We start from the raw sequence: 12,103 nt of genomic DNA on the forward strand, positions 1-12,103 counted from the left end.
AATTACAATTTCCTAAAGTACTCTAAAAAAACTCATTAATTTTGTTCTGCCATTGTTATATATGTATTATATATGCATTTATTTAAAACTCAGGAATAATTGTTAAGGGAATAGAGAAAGTCAGAGTACTCACAAATCCAAAAAGTAGGTACAGGTTAAGGGGATACTTATGTCTGTTTAAAGTCAACGCAAAAATCAAACCCAGAGATCCGAGGGAAAACAGCAAAATTAAGGCAGGACTGAAAGACATAATATTAAGTGTTTCAAGTTAAAGAAAAAATAGCATGAGCAGTATTATCCAATTTAATAAAATTTATCTATTTTATATGTTTATCAAAGTACAGGGAAAAAAATCTGGAATGATCCACACCAAACTATCAAATTATTTTATATCTGGAAAATTTGAGGAGTACAAGGTAGAAAGGAGCCTCAAGACAAAGAAAAGAGCCCAAAATGAATGGGGGAAACTTTTTCTTTTTACCGTATAAACTTCTATCATATTTGAATAATGTTTGCAATTAGTATACTAATATTATACAATAAAGAAATTAAATAATAACAACTACTTTTTTAGGGTATTTGCCATATGGCTGTAATTTAAATTAAAGAATTGTACCTCAAATAGCAAACTAATAGTTCAAGACTCCGGGAGGACAGAAATTCTCTACTTCTATGAAAATATTCATTAGTTCTCCTTTCCTTTAATATAACGAACCTGTATCATGGAAATAATTATGATTCATCCCTGATTAAAGATCAGGGATGAATCATGTGGAGCTCTTTTGAAACTTCTTGGTGAAATTATCCTAGTCATGAGCCAAAACTAAAATGAACTCACATTTATTTTTCAAGTACTGTCTTAGGCTTTGAGCACAGGGAATATAGTCTAATAAAGTTTTTAAAAATTAAGACTTTTAAAAATGGCATGCAGTAAAAATTCTTAATTTTTACTGAGGGTTTAACCCTAAGAAACTGAAGCTAAAAAGTTCAGAGGTAAATACCATGTTGTGGAGTATTTTTCTTCATCAAAAACAAAACTAATCAGGCTTACGAGTAAATGAACCTTTTTTACATTTTAACCTCAAAAGTTAATAGAAAAAAAGTGGATTTTGTTTATAATATGCCTTTTTGATCATATGCAATGTCTGAAAATTATTCATTATCATCTTATTACCTTACCTTTCATGTACAAATGTCCGTATAGACTCAAAGTATAAAAAAACTGTTGAAGTCACTGTAGTTAAGAGAACCTGCAGAGAAAGAATGCTGTAGACTTTTCTTAGAAAGGCTAAAAGAGAAAAAAAATACATTACTGTTTTCTTAAGCATTTATCGTAGAACAGTAAAATCAAATTTCCTCTTTAAAAAATTGTTTTTTACATGTATTCTTTCCTAATTTTCCTCCTAATAATGTAATGTATAACTAAAACTAGACAAGAATACAAAGCTTCCAAAATAATCTAAAAATTGTAAGAGATATCTAAACCTCTCTCCAAAAAGCATGAGCCTAAAAAAATTAGTGGGCCAAAATGTAAATGTTTTCATCAAAATGAAAAATGTATTAAATGCCTAGTTGTACACAGAAGGATACAACGTAGCAAAAGACTAAAAGCAGAACATTTTAAAAGAATGATTATATCTTGAATCTGAAAAGGAGAAATAGAAAGCATATAAACGTAAGTTTTTTTATGTCTTAATTTCAAAAATAGTAAAACTATTTCTCCCAAATGAAACTTATCCTGAAAAGGCAAGTAATATATAAACTTACTTTCACTCATCTATTATTATTTCTCATTTATAGTACCCCTGCCTCTAGTTTCTATACAATAGAAAATCCTTTCATAATATTTTGTTATCAATACCCAGAAATCACCTCTAAGGCTTAATGATTCAATGCTTATTATTAAAGTCTTCTGATATACAGTGATACAAATAATACAATGAACTTCCAAGAACTCATTACCACCTTCAGAAATAAAACATTAATAACAGTTCCCACCTTCTCTCTATGATATCCCTCTCCCTTCACACTTCCAGCTAACTACAAATCATCTTTCAAGATTCAGCCTTTCTCAGTTCCCCATTCTGAATTAGATGTTTCTCCTTCATGTTCCTGAGGAACCCTAAACATACCACTAATCACTTTATAATTGATAAGTCTACTTGTCCTTCACCCCCACTAGACTGTAAAGACCGAAAGCTCACTAATAATCGGGAAGAAGCCTAATTCATTTCCTTACTCCCACCACTCAGCCTAGTGGATGGCACTGAATAAATAGTCATTAAATTTTATTTGCTTTTAAATAAATTTTTATTAAATTAATGAAGGGTAAATTTTACTAGTCAGGGAAGAGAAAAAGTATTATTCTGAAATGAAACAGAATAATGGAGCCACTGCTTAGAGGACTGTGCTTAGGCAGGCAATAAAAGTCATGTTGAATGACTTTTACCCAACAAAAGAAAATGTGATGTTGTCTCTTGCCTATCATGGCAATGCTCATGGTAGATGAGCATTAGATGGTGGATGTTCCTTTTGAAAAACATTCCTACTAAAGACCTGGCTTTCCAAGGAAGGGCAAAGTGTTTTGATGGCATGTCAGCCAAATATCAAGTTAAAAAAACAAAATCTTTCACAGGAATAAGGGAATTTTCATGAATACTAAGGATTTAATCATCAAAATGCCCAAATATTAAATCTTAATTTTTCCCTCTGGCACTCTTTCCAAAATCTAGAGTGAGTTTTTCCTAATGTCTTAAACAGATTTTACTGGGCATATAATTTAACCACTGACTCATAAGAACAATGAGTGTCCATTGTATTTTGGCTTAGAGATAAAACAGTTCTCAACTCCACAACAGATCTACGACTTACTTTCTTAAAAAGGCCCTGATGTCTGAATCCTTTGGGAGGTCATTTCTATCTTTTTCATAAAAGCAGAGTAAAGAATATACTCCTGGCATGGACAATGTTATGTGGGCTATCTTTCTGCAAATTTAATTATTAAACCAAAGGTCAAGCCATTACACCTGCAAGGGATTTTCTGGGCTATGAGAAAAAAAATCATATTCTTTACACTACAGCCTCCATGTCCTGGATTCAAGCCATCCTCAAGCCTCAGCCTCCCAAGTAGGTGGGAATACAGGCCCACACCAGGATGGGGTGTGTGTGCACATCTGTGACAGAGAGAGAGAGAGACAGGCAGGGTCTCACTCTGTCGCCCAGGCTTAAGTGCAGTGGCATGATGATGATTCACTGCAGCCCCAATCTCCAGGGCTCAAGCAATTCTCCTAACTCAGCCTGCCCAGTAGCTAGTACTACAGGTGCATGCCACTACACCCAGCTAATTTTTTTGTATTTTTTGTAGAGATGGCGTTTCATCACATTCCCAAGCTGGTCTTAAACCCCTGGGCTCAAGTGATCCACCCACCTTGGCCTCCCAAAGTGTTGGGATTACAGGCATGAGCCACCATGACTGGCCCTGGAATGTATTCTTTACTTTTGATACCCTATTATGTGCCTCATATAACTCAAACCCAATCCATATGATATATATTCTCAAGCAGTGGAAATTAGTGTTATTTCTTACCATTTTGTAAAACTGTTTTACAGTTCAAAACAATGTGCACATTAAGATCTAATGTTTATTTGTATATGTGTGTATGTACACAAGTGCATATGTAATAAAAGACTAGAATAATATACATCCAGCTGTTCGTAGACCCTGAGCAGTATTACTAAGGATAATTTTCATATTCAGTTCTTTACTAATCTGTGTTTTTTAGATACCAGCAGTATGTATTACTATTGCAATTAAAAATATTTTAAAGAAACTTGTGCTAAGCCTTTAAGTTCATACTAAAAAATTATCCTTATGCAGATATTCCAGATCATAACTTTTTCTATACTCCAGTATCATAAGCCAAATCCAGGCAAAAGCAGTATTGACACCCATTGTGAATAATATAAAAAGTAGCAAAGGACATGCATATACAGCTTTCAGGAAAATATAAAAGATTCGATATGAAAAGAATACTAGTCAAACAGCAAGATTTTCCAATTTTTGTTGAGTACTGATTTCTTCCCTTCTATTTGACATCTCAAAACTTAACATGGCCAAAATTGGAGCTCTTCATTTATCCAAATTTGCTGTTCTCCCAGTCTTCTCATCGATAACCAGCACCAACATCCTCCAAGCCAAAAACATAGAAGTCATCTTTGGTTACCCCCTCCCTGTTCCCAATCTATCAGCAACTACTGTAGTTCTATCTTTGAAAGTACAACGTATCTGCCTCTTTTGGTCTCCTCTGTTACCTCCCTAGTCAAAGTGTGCCTAATCTCTCACCTGGACCACTGGAGGAACCTTCTAATTGGTCCCCATGCTTTCACTCTTGTCTCACCTATTTCTTCACACACTCTGTCAAAGTGATCTTTATGTAAAGTAAACCATATCATGTGACTCTCTGCTTAAATACTTAAATAATCGTTTCACTTAAAATAAAATGTGAAAGATTTTATAGGACCTACAAGGTCCTACATGATGTAGAACCTTTCCAATCTCATCTCAGCACTCTCTCTCTTCCTCACCATGCTTTACCCACATTAGTCACTTTCCTGCTTCAGGGCCTTTGCACTTGCTCTTTCCTCTACTTGGAATGCTCTTATCCTTCTTTACAGGAAGTAGTGGTTTAAGGTAAGTCACAGTTCTTTGACACTCCCTTCAAAGTGAGTCCTAACAAAAAGAATGATGCAAAAGTGGCAGGGTGCTACTTCTAAGACCAAGTCATAAAAGGCATTATGGCTTCCTCCTGCTCTTTCTTGGATCATTTCCTCTGGGACAGTGTTTCTCAACCTTGTTTTCATTATTCCCCACCTAAGTAGCCTTCCAGGTACTTTTTTCCTAATAGCCCCCTCAATAAAATTTTAATGCCACAAATATACTATATATCTATTGTACCATCGCCCTTTGGAAGGATATATGCCATTATAAAATCTTAAGTTTTTTCAGATCTTTATATCCCTCTAAAGAACCAACCGTCATCTAATGGAGTCAATAGCACCCCATTAAGAATGCATACTCAGGGAAGGCCAGCTATGTTGTGAGGAAACTAAGGGCACCCTATGGAAAAACACATGTGGGAGGAAAGTGAGGTCTCCTGCCAAGAGCCAGTGAGAAACTAGGGACTCCTATGAATAGCCCTGTGAGTAGCCTGTCTGGGAGCACATCCTTCATCCCCAGTCAAGCCTCCAGATGACCGGCAGTAGCCAATATCTTGACCACAACCTAGCACAAACTCTAAACTAAAACTACCCAGATTCTTGACTCTCAGAAACTGAGATAGTTTATTTTTTTAAACCACTAAGGTTTAGGGTAATTTGTGACACAAACAGAATATATATCTTGGTACTTGGAAGTGGGGTGCTGCCATACCAAACACCTAAAACATGGCAGAGAGCCTTTGGAATCAGGCAGTAGATGAAAGCTGGCAGATCTGTGAGATGAAGGCTAAAAGAGCCTTGAAGAAACCGTTTGTAGAAAGTTAATGCCTTTGAGACTGCTGCAGGTGAGGGCTTAAACGAAAGTGGGTAAAATTCTGTGCAAACTGGAGGAAAGAGAATGCTTATTATATACTCAGAAAAAGTTGAGCAACAGTGTTAGCTATGGTAACATCAAAAGTAGAAAATGTGCTTAATGAAGTAGGTGATCAAACTAAGGAGACTCCCAGAGTGTTGAATGTACCTGCTGGCTTCTTGCTGCTTATACTAAAATATAAGAGAAGAGATACACAGCTAAAGGAAGAAATGTTAAAAAGATGGGCCGGGCGTGGTGGCTCACGCCTGTAATCCCATCACTTTGGGAGGCCGAGGCAGGCACATCACGAGGAAAGGAGATCAAGATCATCCTGGCTAACACGGTGAAACCCTGTGTCTACTAAAAATACAAAAACTTAGACGGGCGTGGTTGTGGGCGCCTGTAGTCCCAGCTACTCGGGAGGCTGAGGCAGGAGAATGGCGTGAACCCGGGAGGCTGAGCTTGCAGTGAGCTGAGATTGCACCACTGCAATCCAGCCTGGGCGACAGAGTGAGACTCCGTCTCAAAAAAAAAAAAAAATGAAAGGCTTCTGACTCAGGTAATCAAAAAAATACATAAAGAGTATAATTGCAAAATCCTTAGTTAAGACCTCACAAATATCCAAAATTGTGCCTCAAAAAAACATTCAGGCCGGGTGCAGTGGCTCATGCCTGTAATCCCAGCACTTTGGGAGGCCAAGGCGGGCAGATCACGAGGTCAGGAGATCAAGACCATCCTGGCCAACATGGTGAAACCCCGTCTCTACTAAAAATACAAAAATTAGCTGGGCGTGGTGGCATGTGCCTGTAATCCCAGCTACTCGGGCTGATGCAGGAGAATCGCTTGAACCAGGGAGTCAGAGCTTGCAGTGAGCCGAGATCACGCCACTGCACTGCAGCCTGGCGACAGAGCAAGACTCTGTCTCAAAAAAAAAAAAAAAAAAAGATTCAAACAATAGGGCTTTTGAGAAGCTTAAGGAAGTTGTCACTCAGCAGTCTAAGACATTTTTGGGTGAGGCTTTTATTATTGAATGGAATGAAACCCAGTAAGAATCACAAGACACCCATAAAGTTTTCTGAAGAATTATATTGGCAAAAATACCACCTCATATTATCCACCACTGGATGTTGAGTATGGTAGTACAGATCATTTGTCTTTTTAGTTTAAAAGTCTTTGAGGGGAGCTGTATTTAAGGAACTACACCTAGGGAGCTACACCCAGTGAGCTTCAACACCACCTGGGGTTGATTTAGATGATGAGATTCTGAACTTTGAGATGATGCTATACCGGGGTATTTTGGAGGATCTTAATTTGCATATAGAAGACAAATAATTTGTGACCAGAGGGAAGACTGTGGTGGTTTAAAATACAGCTACAGATTATTTGGCACTAGCTTCAAAAGGTGGAACCTAAATCCCCTCCCCTTGAGTATGGACTGGACTTAGTGACTTGCTTCTGATTAATAGAATAAGGAAGATGTAATGATATGTGTGATTCCATGACTAGGTCATAAAAGGCACTGAGGCTTCTTCCTTGCTCTCCCATGGATTGCTTGCTCCAGAGGAAGTCAGCTGCCATGTCATGAGGACACTCAAGCAGCCCTATGGAGAGGTTCATGTGGCAAGGAACTGAGGCCTCCAGTCAGTAGCCATGGGAATGAAATTTCCCAAAAGCAGATCCTCCAGCCCAGTCAAGCCTTCATGTGACTACAGTCCTGGCCAGCATCTTGACTGGAGCCTCATGAGAGACCCTGAGTCAGAACTACCTGGGTAAGACCCTCCCAAATTCCTGACACTCAGAAACTGTGTGTAATAAATACTTGCTGTGTTAAGCTACAAAATTTGGGGGCAATTTGTTACAAAGCAATAGACAGCTAATCTGCCTGGCTAGCTAGCTCCTTCTCATACAATCCACCTGCCGTCTCCCTTAAGAGTTCTTTCTCTGGCCATTCCTTAATTAAAATAGCTGCCACCCTAAACGCTAGTTTCTACTCACACCTTTTTCTTTTCTTCAGAGCTAGAGGGTTATTTATTTGCTTACCTCTTTAGGGTCTATCTTTCCTACTGCCCCATCCAAATAACCACTACAGAAGACTGTAACACTGTCTGGTCACCACTAGATCCCTAACATCTAAGACACAGCCTAGTCAACTTTTGTAAACAAAGGAAAATGCTCACCTTCACTCACATAGCTAAAAGACACAGAAATTAACACATGATTACATTTTTACCTACCACAAGAGTCAGCAAAGTATGGCCCGTGGGCCAAAGCCAGCCCACTACCTGGTTTTGTAACTGAAGTTTTATTGGGACACAATCACACTCACTTATGTATCCTCTACAACTGCTTTTGCACAATGGCAGAGTTGAGGAGCTGCAACAGATATCTTATGGCCCAGAAAGCTGAATATATTTCTTACTTGGCCCTTTGTAGAAAATGTTCACCATCCCTGATCTACCAGATTGCCAGAGATGAAAAAGTCTGATGATATTCAGTGTGGCTGAGGGTGCAGAAGGTATCCTCATATATTGTTTGCTGAAGGTACAATCTCTCTGGAGAACTGATTAAACCAATCAAATTTAAAATGCACATACTCTTTTGACTCTATCATTTCACTTCCAAAAATTTATAGTAAAGTCATAATGGAGAAATTTACAAAGATATAGAAGGATGTTCCCTGAGGCACTATTTGAAGGAATAAAAAAAGGTAACAATCATCAAGTGGGGATGGTTAAATAAATTATGGTATATACATACTATGAAACTATGAAAGACTACTGCAGAATAAACTAGCTTAACAGACTATATCACATATATATTACAATAGACTAGTTACATATACTAGTTTAATCAGCACTGTAAAAGTGCTCAAGTAAGAGACTATACTCAGAAATTCATTCTCACATAATTTTTTTTTAATTAAAAAGTAAACTTTAATGTCAAAAATGCAAACTTGGGGAGGGCAGAAAGATCACACACAAGGCTGTCACCTCAGACTTGGAGGGTTGCACAGCGGCCGAGCAGAGGCGCTCCTCACTTCCCAGACGGGGCGGCGGCGGGCAGAGGTGCTCCTCACTTGCCACACAGGGCGGCAGCTGGGCAGAGTAGCTCCTCACATTCCAGATGGGGCGGCGGGCGGGCAGAGGTGCTCCTAACATCCCAGACGGTGAGGGGGTGGGGCGGGCAGAGGCGCTGCTCACTTCCCAGACGGGGCGGCGGCCAGGCAGAGGCGCTGCTCACTTCGCAGACAGGGTGGCGGACGGGCAGAGGCGCTGCTCACTTCCCAGACAGGGCGGCGGCCGGGCAGAGGGGCTCATCACTTGCCAGACAGGGCGGCGGCCGGGCAGAGGGGCACCTCACTTCCCAGACAGGACGGCGGCCAGGCAGAGGTGCTCCTCACTTGCCAGACAGGGTGGCGGCTGGGCAGAGTCGCTCCTCACATTCCAGATGGGGCAGCGGGCGGACAGAGGTGTTTCTAACATCCCAGACGGTGGCGGGGGTGGGGCGGGCAGAGGCGCTGCTCACTTCCCAGACCCGGCGGCGGCCGGGCAGGGGCGCTCCTCACATCCCAGTCAGTTGGGTGGCCGGGCAGAGGAACTCCTCACTTCCCAGACAGGGCGGCGGCTGGGCAGAGGCCCTCATCACTTCCCAGACGATGCGGGGACCGGGCAGAGGGGCACCTAACTTCCTAGATGGGTGGCAGCTGGGCAGAGGCGTTCCTCACTTCCCAGACGATGCGGGGGGCCGGGCAGAGGCGTTCCTCACTTCCCAGACGGGGCGGCGGCCGGGCAGAGGCGCTCCTCACATCCCAGTCAGTTGGGCAGCCGGGCAGAGGAACTCCTCACTTCCCAGACAGGGCGGCGGCCAGGCAGAGGCGCTCTTCACTTGCCCGACGGGCCTTCTCACATAATTTTTTAGTAGCTTCATGATTTGTTGTTTTCCACCAATGAACCTTGACACTTTAGATGTATATGATTCAAAAAGTATCTTTCAGAAAATGTACACATTACAAGCAGCTAATGTGCTTTGTTTTGTTTTGAGACGGAGTCTCGCTCTGTCGCCCAGGGTGGAGTGCAGTGGCGTGATCTCGGCTCACTGCAACCTCCGCCTCCCAGCTTCAAGTGATTCTCCTGTCTCAGCCTCCTGAGTAGCTGGGATTACAGGCACACGCCACCACGCCTGGCTGATTTTTTGTATTTAGGTAGAGACAGGGTTTCACCGTGTTGCATAGGCTAGTCTCGAACTTACGTAATCTGCTCGCCTTGGCCTCCCAAAGTGCTAGAATTACAGGCGTGAGCCACCACACCCAGACACTTTATTTATTTTTTTGGTGGAGCATTTTTAACCTTTTAAGTAGTAATGCACCGAAGACAAATGAGAACCACTTATTTAGTACCGGTGTAGTCAGCTTAAGTTACCAACCTAGTGATAAGGACTCCTAAATAAAATGCTCCTGCATAATTTAAATATTTGTGGTGAACAAATACTGAGTATCTGGTATTGCAATCAGCACTCTTATAGTGATGTGAGGGCCGTAGAAATAAATCAAGAATAAAATTAATTCTTTCCTTAGAACCGTCTATAGGCCAGGCGCATTAGCTCATGCCTGTAATCACAGCGCTTTGGGAGGCCAACATTGGAGGAGTATTTAAAATAAAATAATTGCTTGACCCTTAAAACCACTTGATATAGTTGGAAGAGCAGCAATTATGCCTCTTTTATGGATAAGGAATCTAAGACTCAGAAAGGCAAAGTAACCTGCTTCTCTACATTGCTGTCAACCAGGACTGTGTTTAATTTTCAGACCCTTAAATCCAGGGCTCTTTCTACTACACTGTACTATTCCCCAACATCACTAAAAAAAAGGCCATTCTTCTCACTATAATGTATGGCATGCCATTCCCACCTTTCCATGCCTCATCACAAATTCTGTCTCCCCCATCTCCACCCCATGAATTCCCTTCACAAACAGTGGATCTCTCTTGTCTGCAGTTTTTCTTTTCAAGGTTTCAGTTACCCCACGGTCAACTACAGTCTGGAAATATTACCTCTCTCTCTGAGAGAGAGAGACCAATTCATATAACTTTTATTATAGTATATTGTTGTATTTGTTCTATCTTATTAATAGCTATTGTATTAACACAATATGGAATGCATTTGCCACAGATAAAGAGGGACAACTGTATGCAAACTCAGCCCTCCACTGGCATTTCACTTCCTTTTACAGCTCTCCTAGATTATTCCAGTTCACACTGTAAAAGTGATTATATGTCATACCCAACTAAATCACAGTCGAGGGGCCAGGGGAAAACTCATTCGGGGTGAATAGCCTGGTTTTACCTAGCAGCTACTGAAACAACCTGCTGTGTCTGTCAAAATAGTTGTTTGCCAGTTCCCAAACGCTTCTCTAGTGCCACTGAAGGTTCTTGCAAAGTGACACATAACATTGTTCTTTCTAATAAAATCCCCAACCTTCTCTTTGTTCCTCAGACATACTGCAGACCACCCCAATCTGCACGTATACCCCAAGTTGCAATTTTGTTATTCCCAAACAAAATGTTTAATTTACAGCTTTGTCTCTTTATTTTGTTTTCAACAACACACTCTTGATTCCTTCCCCAAACTCCCTCCAAACTTGGAATTTTAGAATTTAATTATGCTGCTATCATAGATTAGTTTGGCTAGTGGCCAACCTAACTAATGCCTTATGAACAGTGACTGTGACTTCCAAAACTTTTATTTACCTCACTGTCTTTACATACATTAGAAAGGGGTTGTCCAAAAAATATTTTTATTTATTAAATGTATGTTAATGGTTCAAATGTTTCCTTAATGGTGGTACCTTGAGTCACCAAGGCCTCTCTAATGAATGCCTTCTATTCACACACCAGATACCACCTCTACTCATTTAACTTGCTGCAATGGCTGCCATATTCTATCCCTGTCCTTCCCTGAAGTGACCCATTCTCTCTCTTCCTTATTTCTGGGACTAGCAGGGACTCTTTCTCCTTGGGGTATCTATGAGTTAAATAGTTCTCATGCACTCCTATTTCTTGCAGTACTAGTTCTTAATTACTCTAATGTATCACATCGTCACTGTTCATTTTACAGATGGATGTTGTATTAGTCCATTCTCACACTGCTATAAAGAACTCCCCGAGACTGGGTAATTTATAAAGGAAAGAAGTTTAATTGACTCACATTTCCACAGAGGAGGGAGGCCTCAGGCAACTTACAATCATGGCGGAAGGGGAAGCAAACATGTCCTCATGATGGCAGAAAGGGGAAATGCCAAGCAAAAGGGGGAAAGGGCCCTTATAAAACCATCAGATCTTGTGAGAACTTACTATCACAAGAACAACATGAAGGTAACTGCCCCTGTGATTAAATTACCTCCCACCTGGTCCCTCCCACAACACGTGGGGATGATGGGAATGACAACTCAAGGTGAGATTTGGATACAGACACAGAGCCAAATCCTATCAGATAGAATCTGAGAATGTCTTATTGGTTTAAGAGACGTATACTTTAGAA

At 40.7% G+C, this 12,103-nt stretch overlaps 2 protein-coding genes across 10 annotated transcripts in view; one reads left to right on the forward strand and one right to left on the reverse strand.

The window, feature by feature from the left end:
• The window catches only part of IRAK3 (interleukin 1 receptor associated kinase 3), a 118,733-nt gene that overhangs the window by 19,080 nt on the left and 87,550 nt on the right, over positions 1-12,103 (forward strand). For 2 of the 8 annotated variants that reach the window (XM_054527363.2, XM_054527367.2), the window contains one exon: positions 7,076-7,338. The exons of 3 other annotated variants lie outside the window; for them this stretch is intronic. The gene's annotated coding sequence lies outside the window, so the exon portion shown is untranslated. Of the gene's footprint in view, positions 1-1,721; positions 7,339-12,103 lie in introns of those variants that run through there. 3 more of the 8 variants (XM_054527364.2, XM_054527369.2, XM_054527366.2) reach the window with 2 other exon arrangements.
• TMBIM4 (transmembrane BAX inhibitor motif containing 4) overlaps positions 1-12,103 on the reverse strand; it is a 36,006-nt gene that overhangs the window by 16,350 nt on the left and 7,553 nt on the right. Inside the window, exons 2-4 of one of the 2 annotated variants that reach the window (XM_054526442.2) lie at positions 7,989-8,129; positions 1,180-1,288; positions 134-239 (exon numbers count right to left, since the gene is read on the reverse strand). In XM_054526442.2, the coding sequence (XP_054382417.1) occupies positions 134-239; positions 1,180-1,288; positions 7,989-8,129 (356 nt within the window). 2 annotated transcript variants of the gene reach the window in all.

Source organism: Pongo abelii, chromosome 10, assembly GCF_028885655.2.
Source record: "Pongo abelii isolate AG06213 chromosome 10, NHGRI_mPonAbe1-v2.0_pri, whole genome shotgun sequence".
Lineage (NCBI taxonomy): Eukaryota > Metazoa > Chordata > Mammalia > Primates > Hominidae > Pongo > Pongo abelii.